General features: G+C 37.8%; 1 protein-coding gene across 5 annotated transcripts in view; it reads left to right on the forward strand.

Moving 5' to 3' along the window:
• DENND2C (DENN domain containing 2C) overlaps positions 1 to 16,007 on the forward strand; it is an 87,202-nt gene extending 71,195 nt beyond the window's left edge. For 4 of the 5 annotated variants that reach the window (XM_065906543.1, XM_065906569.1, XM_065906552.1 and 1 more), the window contains exons 15-19: positions 5,194 to 5,235; positions 6,369 to 6,474; positions 12,381 to 12,620; positions 12,865 to 12,951; positions 14,029 to 16,007. In XM_065906543.1, the coding sequence (XP_065762615.1) occupies positions 5,194 to 5,235; positions 6,369 to 6,474; positions 12,381 to 12,620; positions 12,865 to 12,951; positions 14,029 to 14,060 (507 nt within the window). In that variant the 3' untranslated portion in view covers positions 14,061 to 16,007. The remainder of the gene's footprint in view (positions 1 to 5,193; positions 5,236 to 6,368; positions 6,475 to 12,380; positions 12,621 to 12,864; positions 12,952 to 14,028) is intronic. The other variant, XM_065906577.1, reaches the window with a different exon arrangement.
• The last annotated feature ends 294 nt before the right edge of the window (positions 16,008 to 16,301 follow it).

The following is a 16,301-nucleotide window of genomic DNA, read 5'->3' on the forward strand; positions in this document are numbered from 1 at the left end:
AATGAAAACAAGTGATTAACAGTGATGGATATGTCATTAATTAATAATAACATGTACTTATTCTTGTTATGCTATCATATTTTTTATGCTTATTAAAATGAGAAATATACTATAGTACACATGAATCTGAAATTATATCTTATTTATAGCATTGAACCATGGGCTAATTCTTGTGTTATTCTGAAGAATAGGTCTTTTTTTAAAAAAAAAAAAAATCATACAAAAAACTACTCTGGGTTAATTTTTAAATTCTTTCAAATATAACACACATATAGATAAGTTCCCAAAACAAAATGTACAGCTCAGTTAATTATCACAAAGTGAGTGCTAATGGTAACCAACACTGGAATAGAATAGAGACATTACAGCCATGGAAACAAAGTCCTCATCATGCCTTCTTTTTCTTGCTTTAAAATTTTTTTTAATATAAACTTATTTATTTTAATTGGAGGCTAATTACTTTACAATATTGTAGTGGTTTTACCATACGTTGACATGAATCTGCCACGGGTGTACATGTGTTCCCCATCCAGAACCCCCCTGCCACCTCCCTCCCCATCCCATCCCTCTGGGTCATCCCAGTGCACCCGCCCCGAGCACCCCGTCTCATGCATCGAACCTGGACTGGCGATCTGTTTCATATATGATAATATATGTGTTTCAGTGCCATTCTCTCAAATCATCCCACCCTCGCCCTCTCCCACAGTCTAAAAGACTGTTCTTTACATCTGTGTCTCTTTTACTGTCTCGCATATAGGGTTATTGTTACCATCTTTCTAAATTCCATATATATGCGTTAGTATACTGTATTGGTGTTTTTCTTCAATTTTTAAAAAATTATTCTTACTTATTGTTTGGCCACACTGTGTGGCATGTGGGATCTTAGTTCCCTGACTAGGGGTCAAACCTCTGCCCCTGCATTGGGAGCTCAGCATCTTAACCCCTGCACTGCCAGGGAAGTCCCCCATCATGCTTTCCTCTAATCACTGTTCTCTTCCCCACTCCTTGCAAAAGGTAACTATTATCTTGATTTTTTTGATGCTCATTTTCTTGTTTTTCTTTATAACTTAACATCCTAGGCATGTATTCCCTAGACAATATAGTTCAGTTTTGCCTGGTTTTAAACTTGATATAAATGGATTCATACAGCAATATTTTTCTTTTCTTTTTTTTCTTAGTCTGGCTACTTTCAAGCAACATTATATCTTTAAGATTCACCCACGTTGATGAGTTTATCAGTAGTTTGATCATTCTGATTGTGAATGGTAATCCATTGTGTGAATGTACTGCAGTGTTCTCATCCATTCTATAGTTGATGGACATTTGAGTTGTTTCTACTTTGGGGTTATTATTAATAATGCTGCTATAAATATTCTTGTTCATGACCCTTGGTACATATGTGCATGCAGTTTTATGGGCAAATATTTGGAAATGGAATTGCTGGGTCATAGAGCAAACATATCTTCAACTCTAGTAAGTCAAGCTTTTCCAAAGTTAAACTTCCTCCAGCAGTGGATGAGAGTTCCTGTTGCTCCTTGTCAGCCCTTGTTGTGATCACTTCATATCATTTATTTTATCAGATAGTTGTATTTTATTTTGGTTTTATTAGTATTCCTTGATTATGGTTGAGGGTGAGCATCTTTCTATATGTTTATTAGCCATTTGAGTGTCATCTTTCGTAAAATTCATAGGCTATCCTTCTACTGAATTATTTACTTTCACTGATTTGTAAGAGGCCTTTTCATACTTTGAATGTGAACTCCTTTGTGGTTTGCCTTTTCGTTCTCCAAAAAGATTTTTTTTTAAATATGGAAATGTTCTTAATTTTAATGTGTCCAGAATTGTCAATCTTTTTTTTTTCCCCTATGGTTAGTGTGTGTGTGTGTGTGTGTGTGTGTGTGAACTGCTTAAGTTTTTCTTAATATTAGCATCATGGAAATAGCCTCCTGTGTTAGCTCCTGGAAGCTTTATTATTATGCCTTTAATTTTTGGCTCTTAAGCCTGGGGATTGATTTTTTATTTTATTTTTTTGTATATAATAGGAGGTAGGGGGGATTTCCTGGCAGTCCGTGATTAGGACTCAGCACTTGCACTGCTGAGGATGTCGGTTCAGTCCCTGGTTGGGGAACTAAGATCTCACAAGCTGTGCATGTGACCAAATTAAAAAAAAAAAAAGAAAGGAGGTAGGGATCATTTCATTTTTTTTAATGTGGATAGCCTACCATCCCAGTACACTTATTGAAAAAACTCTTCTTCTCTATTACACTGATGGGATAACCTCCCCCCTCCAATTTTATTGAGAAATGATTTACATATAACACTGTATTAGTTTCAGTGTACAACATAATGATATGATACCTGCATTTATTTGAGGGCTTCCTTGGTGACACTAGTGATAAAGAACCCACCTACCAATGCAGTAGGCATAAGAGACATGGGTTTGATCCCTGGGTCAGGATGATCCCCTGGAGGAGGGCATGGCAACCCACTCCAGTATTCTTGCCTGGAGAATCCCATGGACAGAGGAGCCTGGCAGGCTACAGTCCATGGGGTCACAAATAGTCAGACATGACTGAAACGACTTAGTACACACACACACGTGCATATATTTCAAAATGATTCCCACAGTAAATTTAGTTAATATCCATCACCTAACATAGTTAGAAAAAATTTTTTCTTGTGATAACAACTTTTAAGATGGTCTCTTAGCAAGTTTCAAATATACAATATAGTATTGTTAACTGTAGTCACCATGCTGTACATTACATATCCAGCACTTACTTACCTTGTAACTGGAAATTCGTGCCTTTTGATTCCCTACACACATTTTATCTATCTTCCAACCCATCTCTGGCAACCACCAATCTGTTCTCTGTATCTATGAATTCGGTTGTTTTAGATTCCACATGTAAGTGAGATTATATGGGATTTGTCTTTCTCTGCTTGACTTATTTCACTTAGCATCCACATTGTTACCACTGGCAAGATTTTCTTCTTTTTATAGCTGAATAATATTCCATTGTATATATGTACCACATCTTTATCTAGTCATCTGTTAATGGACAGTTAGGTTGTTTCATTGTTATGGCTGTTGTAAATAATGGTGCAGTGAACATGGGGGTGCAGCTGTTCTTCAAAATAGTGACTTTGGATACATGCCCAGAAGTGGCATTGCTAAATTATGCACTGGTTCTATTTTTAATTTTTTGAGGAACCTCTTTACTGTTTCCAGAGTGGCAGAACCAATTTACATTTCCATAAAGAGTACACAATAATTTCCTTTTCTCTACATTCTTGCCAGTATCTGTTATCTCTTGTCTTTTATTAATAATCATTCTAACAGGTGATAATATCACATTATGGTTTTTTGGTCTGCATTTCTTTGATGTGGAGTACCTTTTCATATGTTTATTAGTCATCTGTGTGCCTTCTTTGGAATAATGTCTATTCAATTCCTCTGCCTATTTTTTGTTTTTTTTTCCTCCACCTGTTTTTAAACAGGATTCTTTGGGGTTTCTTTTTTTGCTGTTGAGTTGTATGAGTTCTTTATCTGTTTTGGATATTAACCCCTTATCCAGTATGTGATTTTCAGGTATTTTCTCCCATTCTGTAGGTTTTCTTTTTATTTCACTGATGGTTTCCTTTGCTCTGCAGAAGCTTTTTAGTTTGATGTAGTCCCACCTGCTTATTTTTGCTTTTGTTACCTTTGCTTTTGGTGTCAAATCCAAAAAATCATTGCCAAGACCAATGTAAAGATGCTACCCCACTATGTTTTCTATGAGTTTCATGATTTCAGGTCTTATGTTTAAGTCATTAATTCATTTTGAGTTGATTTTTTTTTTGGAGTTGATTTTATGTATGGTATAAGATAGAGATCCAATTTTATGTTTTGGCATGCTGCTAATTTTCCTGTAACCATTTATTGAAGAGATTGTCCTTTCCCTGTTGTGTATTCTTGGCTCCATTGTCATAAGCTAATCGGCTGTTTGTGAGGTTTATTTTTGAACCCTGTATTCTGTTCCATGAAGCTATGTGTCTGTTTTATACTAGTACTGCACTGTTTTGATTCCTATAGCTTTGTAATATAGTTTGAAGTGAGGAAGTATGATGGCCTCTACCTTTATTCTTCTTTCATAAGATTGCTTTGGCTATTTGGAGTCTTTTGTGGTTCCACAGAAATTTTAGAATTGTTCTATTTCTGTGAAAATTGCCATTGAAATTTTGCTAGCAGTTGCATTGACTCTGTAGATTGCTTTGGGTAATACAAACTTTTTAACAATATTGATTCTTCCACTCCATGAGCACAGAATATCTTTCCATTTATTTGTGTATTGTTCAGTTCCTCTTACCAGTATCTTATAGTTTTCAGCATAGATATGTTTTACCTCCTTGTTTAAATTTATTCCTAGGTATTTTATTCTTTTTGATGTAGTTGAAGTTGTTTTCTTAATTTATTTGTCAGATACTTTATTGTTAGTGTATGGAAACATTTCTAATTTGGGTAATAACCTATTTTTTAACTTGTTACTATGGAAATTTTAAACATATGTAAAAATGAAAAAAGTAAAATTAATAACCCTCCTTAAATACTTATAAAGTTTATGCTAATTGTACTACCTCTCTCCCATAATATTTTGAAGCATATCCTGATGTTATTTCATAATTCTAAATATTATAATATAAATCTCTAAGCCTAAGATCATTTCAACATAATCACAATACCATTATCATACCTAAAAAATTTAATAACAGTTTCTTAATATCAGAAAAATTCAATACTCAGATCTCTAATTATTTCATAAATTTTTAACAGCTTGAATTAGGTCCCAAATAAAGTCTATGCACTGTATTTGGTTGGTGTGGTTTTTTTAGTCTCTTTTAATCTCTAGGTGTGCCACCATCATTTTTTTTTTTTAACTTGAAATATTTTTTACTAGTGTTGATGAGTTAGCTTTTAAATGGGCTAAAACTTTAAGTTAATGCATAACAATATCCAATCACTTTATATGCTGGAAACTTAAATTTAAGTCAGTTATATTTCAACTAAAAACAAAACCAAAAAACCCTTTAAGTTTATTTAAAACTATTCCCATTGCATGAAAGAATCAAAGCATTATTCCTGATCTAACAATGCCTAATGTATTTCTCTCTGAATGTCTCAGGTTTAACTTGTCTGGCTCCTTTATTCCATAGGTGCTGATAGTTGATCTCTGTGCAGACAAGTTTTTACAGGAGGTGAGTGACAAAGGAGATGATTACATAATGTTTGGGGATAATTGGCCAGAAAATATGTGAAAGTACTTAGAGAAGGTGACTCAGGTAAGACCTATAGTTCCTACACACACACTTGACTTGAACACTGTGGCCAGTCATACAAGATTGACCTGAAAAATTTGTCTTGGGTTCATAGCTGTCTGTCTCAATTTAAGGAAGGAGGAAACAGATTAAATGTCATTCTCAAAAGAGGTAACCCTCCCTTCAAGTCTTATGGGTTGATGTATAGGCCTCTAATTTAATTAAATTTAACAAGCATTCAACACCGATTATTTCTGGATATTCTTCTAGTCAGTCAGAAACTAAAGATGAGTAAGACACTCAGCTTGATCCCTCAGGCCTTACAGTTTAAAGGGGCAGAGAGAGTAGATATAGCCATAAAGTTTTAGAAATTATATATGTTTGAAATTTGCACAAGATACAGTGGGTGCAAAAAAGAAATGGTCACTTATTCTGAACAGTGAAGAGGAGAATTAGAAAAGCCTTAGAGCAACCCTCTGTATGTAACCTGTATATAGGTTTGTGAGCACTGAACACAGGGTGAAAAGAATGTTTCCCGAGACTTTCTTTTTTCGTAATCAATCAGCTCATCACATTTGAAGCACCATTTATTTGGGAATGATCTTTGTAATGTATCATAAGACTTGGAAATGAGAACTATTTGGTATGGAAACTTCCAAAGAGTCTTATAAGACATATTTATTTTTCTTAAATTTAATTAAGATGTTCCCTGGTGGCTCAGATGGTAAAGAATCTGCCTGCAGTGCAGGAGACCAGGGTTTAATCCCTGGGTTGGAAAGATCCCCTAGAGAAGGGAATGGCTACCTACTGTAGTACTCTTGCCTGGAGAATCCCATGGACAGAGGAGCCTAGCAGGCTATAGCCCACAGGGTCATAAAGAGTCAGACACGACTGAGCGACTAACCATAAACATCATGGATTCTGTTCAATGTAGGGAAGGAAGCTTCAGACAGACTCTTTTTAGCCGAAATACATACAAAGCCACCTGTGGAACTTGGGGGACTTTAATAGGGCCCTAAGTTTGAGACTTTCTCTCTCAAAGCACATGAAAATCTCAGTTTTCTTCTCTTAAGGTATCTGATGAAGATGAAATTCTACCACCTAAACTACAAGCTGCCCTGATACAGATTTTGGAAGAACGAAATGAAATATTGGCTCAGGAGCAGAATTTTTCACAAGGTATGAGACAAGTGGCTGAGAGTTTAAGGTCAAGACAGTAAAAACCAAATGCCCAGCATCCTGCCAAAGCATATACAAAAATAGTATGAGATTGCCTGTGCCTTCATAAGCTGACAGTCAGCTTCCTTGCTCACCCTCGATGTGCCAAGTCCCCTTCTATTTCAGGACTTTGGCACTTGCTCAGTTCCATGTATGGAATGCTATTCCCTTAGGCACATGGCTCCTGCTCTTTGTTCTTGTAGGTCCATGCTCAAATGTCACTTTCTTAGTGAGGCTTTTCCTGACTGTCCTGTTTAAAATTGTTCCCATTCCCTTAGCACTTCTTGTCCTCCTTCATGACTTAATTTTTCTCCATGGCCTTCATCACCATCTGATGTGCTAGAATGTAAGTTCTATGAGAACAGTGACTGTCTATTTGTTTTCTATTTCCAATACTTTGAACAGCATTCACTAAATAGGTACTCAGTAAGTATTTGTTGAATGAAAAGATGAATAATATTTATTGGGTTGCTTACTGTATGCCAGGCATTGTTTTAAGCACTTAGCATACATCTTACTTGATCCTCGTAATATCTGTATGAAGCAGGTATTATTATTTAATCCCCATTTTACAGATGAGAACTCAAAGGCTGTTAGAGAAGGAACAAGTTTAGAGGAGTAACTAAAAGTTCAGTTTTGAACATTAAGCTTGAGATACCTGAAAGTCGCTCAGTTGTGTCTGATTCTTTGCGACCCCATGGACTATACAGTCCGTGGAATTTTCCAGGCCAGAATACTGGATTGGGTAGCCTTCCCCTTCTCCAGGGGATCGTCTCAACCCAGGGATCGAACCCAGGTCTCCCGTGTTTCAGGTGGATTCTTTACCAGCTGAGCCACAAAGGAAGCCCAAGAATATTAGAGAAGATAGCCTATCTCTTCTTCAGCAGATCATCCTGACCCAGGAATTGAACAAATCAAACCGGGGTCTCCTTTATTGCAGGTGGATTCTTTACCAACTGAGCTATCAGGGAAGCCCATAATTTCAGAGAGATTTATATCATTCTCTTAACAGTTTCATCTTCCCAACCCAGGGATCCAACCCAGGCCTACTGCATTGCAGGCAGATTCTTTACCAGCTGAGCCACAAGGGAAGCCCAAGAATACTGGAGTGGGTAGCTAGGAATCAAACCGGGGTCTTCTGCATTGCAGGTGGATTCTTTACCAACTGAGCTATCAGGGAAGCCCCTTGAGCTACCTATTGGATACCTATCTAATATCTGGCAGACATTCAGCTGGAGATATCAAGTAGGCATTTATATACAAGAATTTGAGATTCAGAGGAAAGGTTTAGACTAGAGACATACATTGCTATTTTAAATCTGAGAAACCAGATGAGATAACCCAATAGAGTGAGTATAAGTAGAAAATTTAAATGATTTAAGGATTGAGCCCTGGTTGGGAATGACGTGCTTGAATTTACAACTTTTGGCAGTTGGGAAGAGAAGAATCCAGCAAAGGAGACTAAAAGGAGCAGCTAGTGAAGTAGGTCGAAACATAGGAGTATGGATTGCAGAAGCTGAGTGAAGAAAGTATTCCATGAAGGAAAGAGTAAACAGTTATATTTAATGCTGCAAAGAGGCCAATAATATGAAAACTGAGAACTGACCAGTGGATTTTACAATGGGAATCTGGAGACCTTGGTAACAGCAGATTCAATGAAATGGTGGGAAGAAAGTGAGACACAGGAAAGTTCAAGAGAAAACTAGAATGACCTTCATCTTTTTGTAAAATTTTAGTGGAAGTGCAAAAGGCCAAGAATAGCTAAGACACTCCTGAAAAAGATCAAGATGTGACGAGCTTGCCCTACAGAACATCAAGATTAACTATAAGATCACAGTAATTAAGATTACTTGGTTTGGGTTCAGAAATAAGCAAATAGAGCAATAAAAATGGGAAGAACAGAGAATGCACATGCCTAAGGAAACTTGATTTGTCTGTCACCACCAGCACTGAATAGCAGTGGGAGAAGAATGATCCATTCAATAAACAATTTTAGGGCAACTGGTGTTCCACATGAAAAGAAACAGAGATGGATCTGTACTCCATGTTATACACAGAATTAATTCCAATAAATTAAAGACTTAAATGTTACAAGTAAAACATTAAAAATGTTTAGAAAATTATAGAGAATATTTTGTTTGGGGACAATAATGGATTTCTGAAATGTGGCACAAAGAGCACAGACTGTAAAGGATGAGATTGGTTAATTTGACTCTGCTAATTTAAAAAATACTGACTATTTATTTATTTGGCTGCATTGGGTCTTTAGTTGCAGCATGTGGGATTTTTTTTTTTTTTTTCTTTTTAGTTGTAGCACGTGGAATCTTTTTGTGGCATATGAGATCTTTTTTAGTTGCAGCCGCCTGTTGGGTTCCAGTTCCTGGACCTGGGATCAAACTCAGGCCCCCTGCATTGGGAGCATGGAGTCTTAGCCACTGGACCACCCAGGAAGGTCCCTGACTATGTTAAATTTTGAAATTTTCTGTTCATCAAGGGACACCATGGAAAAGGAATAAAAAACAAGGTATAAACTAAATGAAGACATTTTCAACAAATATAACTAACAAAGGAATAGTATCTAGACCTTAGTTTTAAAAATTCCTCCAAGTTAAAAGTAAAAAGATGATCAACCCAAGAGAAAAATGGGGGAAATATATGAACAATCATTTCATAGAAGAGGAAACATGAAAGGCCACATCATCAAACACAACCTCATCAAAATCAGGAAAACGTAAATTAAAACCACGCTGAGATACCATTTTATATCTATCTTATTGGTAAAAATTTTAAAAGTCTGACAATATCAAGTATTGATAAGAATGTTTAAATTAATTCAATACCTTTGGAAAAACAATTTGGCATCATCTAATAATGTTAAAGGTGTATATATCCTACAACCCAAGAATTCCATTTTAAATATATACACAAGAGATCGCTTGCACATGATAACAAGGAAACAAGTACAGTAATTTTTGTAGTGGTATTGTATGTGATAGCGAAAACTAAAAACAACCTAAATGTCCACTGACAAGAGAATATAGCATTAAAAATGAATGTTAAAAACATACACTGAGGACTTCCCAGTGATTAAGAGTCTGCCTGCCAATGCAGGGACACCGGTTCGATCCCTGGTCCCAGAAGATTCCACAAGCTGTGGATCAACTAAACCTATCGGCCACAACTACTGAAGACTGCACACCCTAGAGCCCGCGCTCTGCAATAAGAGAAGCCATTGCAGTGAGAAGCCCGCACACCGCAACTAGAGAGTAGCCCCCACTCATCGCAACTAGAGAACGCCTCTGTGCAGAAACAAAAACGCAGCGCAGCCAAAAATAAAAAACATTTTTTAAAAAGATTAGTTTAAACATACACACACACTGAATAAAATAATAAGTTTCCGTAGAATATAATGTTTTATATAATGTCCAAAGACATACAGAACCTAACAATATGTTGCTGGGGTTGCATGTGTGTAGTAAGAGTATGTAAAGTAAATGAAAAACCAAAATTCCAAATGACGGTCACCCTCTATTGGAAAGTAGGGGAAGAACATCACTGAGAGGGCATCACACAGAGAACTTCAGAGATACACGTGATGTTCTGTTCTAAGCTTGATGGTGGGCATTTGTGTGGTCATTTCACTGCTGGGCTTGTGAAATATTCATGCGTATAAAAGAATGTATGATGTATATACATTAAAAGAGAAACAAAGAATGGGAGATAAGATATTGAAAAGCATGATTTTTAAAAGAAGGGGAATTAGGTGTAAAAAAGTGGGTGGTTTAGTCGCTAAGTTGTGTCCTACTCTTTGTGACCCTATGGACTGTAGCCCACCAGGCTCCTCGTTCCATGGGGATTCTCCAGACAAGAATACTGGAGTGGGTTGCCATCTCCTTCTCCAGGAGATTGTCCCAACCGAGAGATTAAACCCAAATCTCCTGCATTGGCAGGCGATTCTTTACTGCTGAGCCACAGGGACTCCCTAAGTATAAACAAATCTTCAAGAAATTTTTTGCTGTAAACTGGAGGAGGGAAGGGACAATAACTGGAAGGGATGAGAGAGTGGGGCAGAAGTGTTGACCATAAAAGCAGTGATGGATTCTCAGTTGCAGAAAAAAAACAGATGAGAAGAAAGTCTGTTGAACAAAATATAATGGAAATCTAGATTAGAATAAAAACATAAGGACTTCCCTGGTAGTCCCAAGGCTAAGACTCCGCGCTCCCAATAGAGGGGGCCCAGGTTCAGCCTCTGGTCAGGGAACTACATCGCACATGCCACAACTAAGACCCCCCACAGCCAAATAAATAAATAACTTAAAAATGTAATGTCAAGAGAGGGGTTCGGGGGAGAATGGATACACACGTGTGTATGGCTGAGGCACTTTGCTGTGCACTGAAACTGTCACAACAGTGCTGATTGGCTGTACTCCAGTATAAAATAAAAAACTTAAAAAGATGCAGTGCTAGGAGAGACCTTAGAAACTGCCTATCAGCCACCTCATTATGCAGATACAGAGAGAGAGGCCGTGAGAGGTCAAACAAGTTGCCCACTTTTATACAGCTGTTTCATGGTAGAAATCTGATTAAACCTCAGTCCCAGATTCCCAGTCAGCCCATGGGAAAGAGCAAGAGACACTGTGAGGGGAAAACAATACTATTTTGATATGAGAGGGAAAAGGAGGAGTCTAAGTTGATCCTGGGGTTTGAGCCTGGAACCTGGAGGGCAACACATTGTGCTAGATTACAGTGGTTAAGAGTCACCCGACTTGGGAGTCCTGCAGCTTCTCTCTGGTACTGGGTGAGGTAACCTGAGAATGTCTTTGATTTGAGCTTGATTTTCCTCAGCTGTAAAAGGGAAATGATATGTCTGCCTCACTGATTATTACTACATTTGTAAAACCACTCATTAAATTATTATTTATTATGGAATAATCATCATACAATATGAAATGAGAAAGTTGAGTGAGAAACTGATTTGGTGGAGAAATATAATGAATTTGGTTTTCACATGCATTGTTTATTTATGTGATTCATAGTCTACCAATTTCCTGAAAGGACCTGAGATTGTGATTTTTTTTTTCTTTTGGCTGAGCCTTGCGGCTTGTAGTGTCTTAGTTCCCAGACCAGGGATCAAACCCGTGCCCTGGGCAATGAGAGCACAGAGTCCTGACCACTAGACTGCCAGGAAATTCCCTAGATGGTGACTTTTAGACAAAAGGAATATAAATACTAATGGGACAGCCAGTTGATGATCACCTAATATGTAGCCTGAAAGTGTGGAAGGTGAATTTTTGTGAAATATCAGGACTGGAGATCTGAGGTTGAGAATTACTGACAAAGAAGGTCAGCTCTCTATCCATGCCAGTTAGCTCTCTAAGGAAAGGAATGTTGAAGAGAAGGGGTCCAAAGACCAATCCCCGGAAGAGGAAGAAGAGTCAAGAGTAAAACAAACGTTTGGTCATAAAGGCAGGAGAGGACTCAGGAGGAGCATCAAATTGTGGGACACAGAAGGAATGAGAATGAGGGCAGCACAAGTGCAGCATGAAGTTTTAAGGAGGGTAAAAACTGAAGAGTAGATTAAACTCAGCTGGTTCTCACTGGTGGTCTTTGAAAGAGCAGTTCCAGGGAAATTACAGATGTGCAGACCACAGTATGTGTGGGAAGACAGTGAAGGTAAGGATATAAGCCATTTGCTATTTTTCAGGTCATGAAGAGGGCAAGAAAGCTGAGAATGAGGATTCCTACATTTATTCTCTGCCCTTTAATCTATGATTCATAAGGTCACTTTTATAACCAGAGCCAGTGTCCCTATAAACACAAAACTTAGGGGATTTTTCCCCCCTTTTTTTTTTTCTTTCATTTTGCAGAAGATGTGACACTCAATTCTCTGGTGTCCGAAGCATTTGTCAGGTTTTTTGTGGAGCTGGTGGGACATTATTCTTTGAGCATGACTGTCACTGAGCGTGGGGAGCGTGTATTCCAAAGGGAGCCATTTCGTAAATCTCACACCTCCCGAAGTGTACGCCACTTCCTGGATCTCTTCATGGAAACTCAGATGTTTGCAGGATTCATCCAGGACCGAGAGCTTCGGAAAAGTGGGGTGAAAGGTCAGTTTCATCATAAAGGTCTCCCTCTGTATTTAGTGAGCACTTGAAAGATTTGAAAATAATATAAACAAAAAATAACATAAGGCTACAAGGACTCACGATCAGTTGTTTATTATGGGAAAAATTTTATTTTGTGATATTGTTTTAGCTCCAGAAGTACACTGGTAATGAGCACAGAGTTTTATTCAGTTGATTTTCAGTCTTGAGTGTATGACAGTTTGAACAGCATGAGTTTTCTTTGTAGGTTTGTTTGAGGTCCGGGCGCTCCAGTATTTGGAAACAATTCCTGAGTCTGAGCCCAGTGGAGTGAATAGAATTTTGCGAAGTCTTGGTAAGTTGCTGTGTTTTCCTATTATTATTAGATAAATATAGTTAAAAAAAAAATAAGATAACAAACTTTTGTGTAAGCATGCCTCATCACAAAAGCTTTACCATCACATCAACAACATAACCTCACATACAGTGACCAGAAATCATGACCCTATTTCCACAGTGTTTGGAGAATGACAAGACTCTCAGAGATTTGGATTCTCCATCAGAGTTTTCCATGGGACTGTTTTCATCAGATGAAACTTCCTCATGATATAAGAATTTTGCATATCATAGTTATTCATCTTTTCTAGGCCATAGCCCATGGAGAATCTTATTTAAAACTGCACCTTTTTCCAGAAGAATACCCTTAGAGCATATAAACACATTTTGCATTTACTTTTAGGGTGTTCATGGACCCCCTTGAAGCCCATCCATGCACTCCAGGTTAAAAATACCTGGTTCAAAAAAAAAAACTAAATACCTGGTTCAGTGGGCATCTGAAACAAAAGATTTCCTGCGAGTCTCTGAATTTTACACTTCAAATTATGCCTAGGGCTGTTACTTCATCTTTATACCACAGTGTTAGATTAGATCAGTGGTTTTCAACTGTGACTACAATATTATACTCTGGAGAACATAAATGAAACTTCAGGGAATTCCCTGGAGGTCCTATGGTTAGGACTTGGAGCTTCCACTGCAATTGGCATGATTCACTCCCTTCTTGGGAAACTAAGATCCCACACTGCAGGCTGCAAGGTGCAGCAAAAAAACAATTAATAAAACCCACTCCCACCCCTCACCAGGCTCCAGGAAATCTCTGGAGAACAGGAAAAGTGATTTTTAACCTGCAGTCAGATTTGAAAATGGCGGAATTAGATGATGTCTGAGTTTCCTTCTATGTCTACAATTAGACGTTTGGAGGTTCTGTGTGTGTATGTTTGGTTTGGGTTTTTTGGTGGTTAAACACATCAACTGATAACTTGAGATGGCAGCTTACTCCTGGGCTGTTCTGAATGACTAGGTTTAATCCCTTGCATCAAATAATGTATCCTAAATAAAAATGAACTAATGAGAGTTCACTCTTTTTTTCCTTTAGGAAGTAAAATGAAATTTCTGCAGAAGAAATGAAATCTTGACTGCCTCCATCCTGGATAGAACAGAAAGTGCCAAAGAAACTATTTTTCCAAGAATCAGGGTGCCCTGAAGTATTCTACAGAATGTTGAAAGGTTACAGAGTGGGCCAGGTTCTTGGAGTATTCTCCTGCTGCTGCTGTAGAATCACTGGAGAATTGTTGGGAGTAGTCTGGAGCCTATACTTCCTTTATTTTGTCTGCCTCCAGATTTTTTCAAGTGGCCTTTTGAGTCTTGGCTCATTCTTTGTGTTTTGAGTTTAGCCAATGAAGGCACTTATCTTTTATACAAGAGAAGGACATGGTGTTGCATTTTTAAAAACAGCTCAAAGATGAGCACAGCGAGAAAAGTGCTGCATTTAAGGTACTAGGGAGGCATGATATAAGTAGACAACACAAGCCCTTCACACATAATTCTCATCACTGAAATTCCATGGCAGCTTTAAACCTATGGGCTGTTTAAGGAATATACTCATCTCTTTTTTTAGGGGCGGGGGTGGGGGGGGAAGTGTTTAAAGCTAGGGGAATCTCACATGGAAGTCCTATTTATTAACACTGTTGTTGAGTATCTTATAGACACCCTACAACATTCCTTCCACATTGTATGGCACTTGGGTAGCTTGTCCCTCATGTATCAACATTAAACACTGGGAAATTATAGCTAAAAGGGGGACTTCCCTGGTGGTGCAGTGCATAAGACTCCACACTTCCACTGCAGGGTACACAGTTTCATCTCTGGTCAGAGAGCTAAGATCCCACGTGCTGTGTGACATGGCCAAAGAGAAAAAATATATAGCTAAGAGGAAAATTTTGTCTCAAGGGCATGAAAACTACCTTCTTTTTCAGGGTCCATCTTGGGCCATGAATGGTATGTGTGTGTATGTCATCTTTAATTTAGTCTTTAAATCAACTGTTCGCATCTCTCATTTCACTGATGAAGAAAGTGGAATTCAGAGAGTTTAAATAAACTGAAGCCAGGACTATTCATTTTTTAACACAAAGCTGGTTATTCCTACAGATAGAAAATTGGGCTCTGTGGGATTATAGCTATTGGAAAAGGGTTTTTTTTTTTGTTTTGTTTTTTAAGCTGAAGTGTGCCAGAGCCAACTTGCAGCTCTGAGGATACAGGACATCATGCTACACGTGTTCAGCTGAGACTCTCTTCTTGGTTCTTTTAGAAATGTTGGGCTTTTTCTCTAAATTGGACTCAGAATATGGACATTTCCTGGGCACACACCACATTATCACCCCAACTTTTAATATCTAAAGTAGTAGCAGTGATTTGAAAGAGAAATTTGTCAGCCATGGTGTAATTTTAATTGATAAATGCTATAGCAAGTGTCAGTTTGTTTTCTTCAACTCCTGCTGATGGCTTTAACTGCATAAAAAATATTCAAACTTAAAACATTGTTGTGTTATGATACAACTTACTTACTTGTACAGTATTGTCATTACAACCCATTCAGGTGTGTGTGGATGGATCTGAAACAGACAACATGTAAAATGGGTGCTGTATAATACAATTACTACAGATGTGGGTCCATAAAATAGAACTGAGCCCTTGTCTTTAAAAAAGAAAAAAAAGTTTATTAAGCAGCTTACCCCGGTGGGACTTTTACCAGACATTTCCCCATTTGGTCTCTTCTGACACTCCCACCCTGAGGGAACAATCAGTAACTGGGAATTGAGTGTTTATCCCTCTGTGAGGAGCCATTTACTTCAGGAATGGGAGTCTTATTTTTATCCCTCCCATCTGAAGCTGCTTCCTTAAGTCTGTTTTGTTTTGTTTTTGTAAAGAATTACGAATTCTGGACATGTTTGTAAGATAATCGCTCAAGATTTGTATAAAATGTTATTCACAGATCTTTTATTCACAGATGAATAAACACAAAAAAATACCATGGGTCTCTTGGAGAATTTGAAATAAAACTGCTTAAATTGTAAAGATCTTTTACTTCATTTAAATCTATAGCTAACACACTTATCTAAAAGTAGGTAAAGGATAAACGATCCTAGAGTAACCAAGCCTAATAACCGTGGCCAACATTTTCAAGCTCTTGGCGAAGTCGGGGTCTAGATTTGCACATCGGGCACAGTATATAGTTCTACTATCAAAGGGAACTGGAAGCCAGGGACCAGAGACTGGGCATCAGCGATAGCAGAAGTGGCTGGAGGCGTTGAGAAGAGTGTAAAGGCAAAATGACTGGATTTTAGACACGCCCCGAAGGCAAAAATCAGC

Source organism: Muntiacus reevesi, chromosome 1 (assembly GCF_963930625.1).
Source record: "Muntiacus reevesi chromosome 1, mMunRee1.1, whole genome shotgun sequence".
Taxonomy (NCBI): Eukaryota; Metazoa; Chordata; class Mammalia; order Artiodactyla; family Cervidae; genus Muntiacus; species Muntiacus reevesi.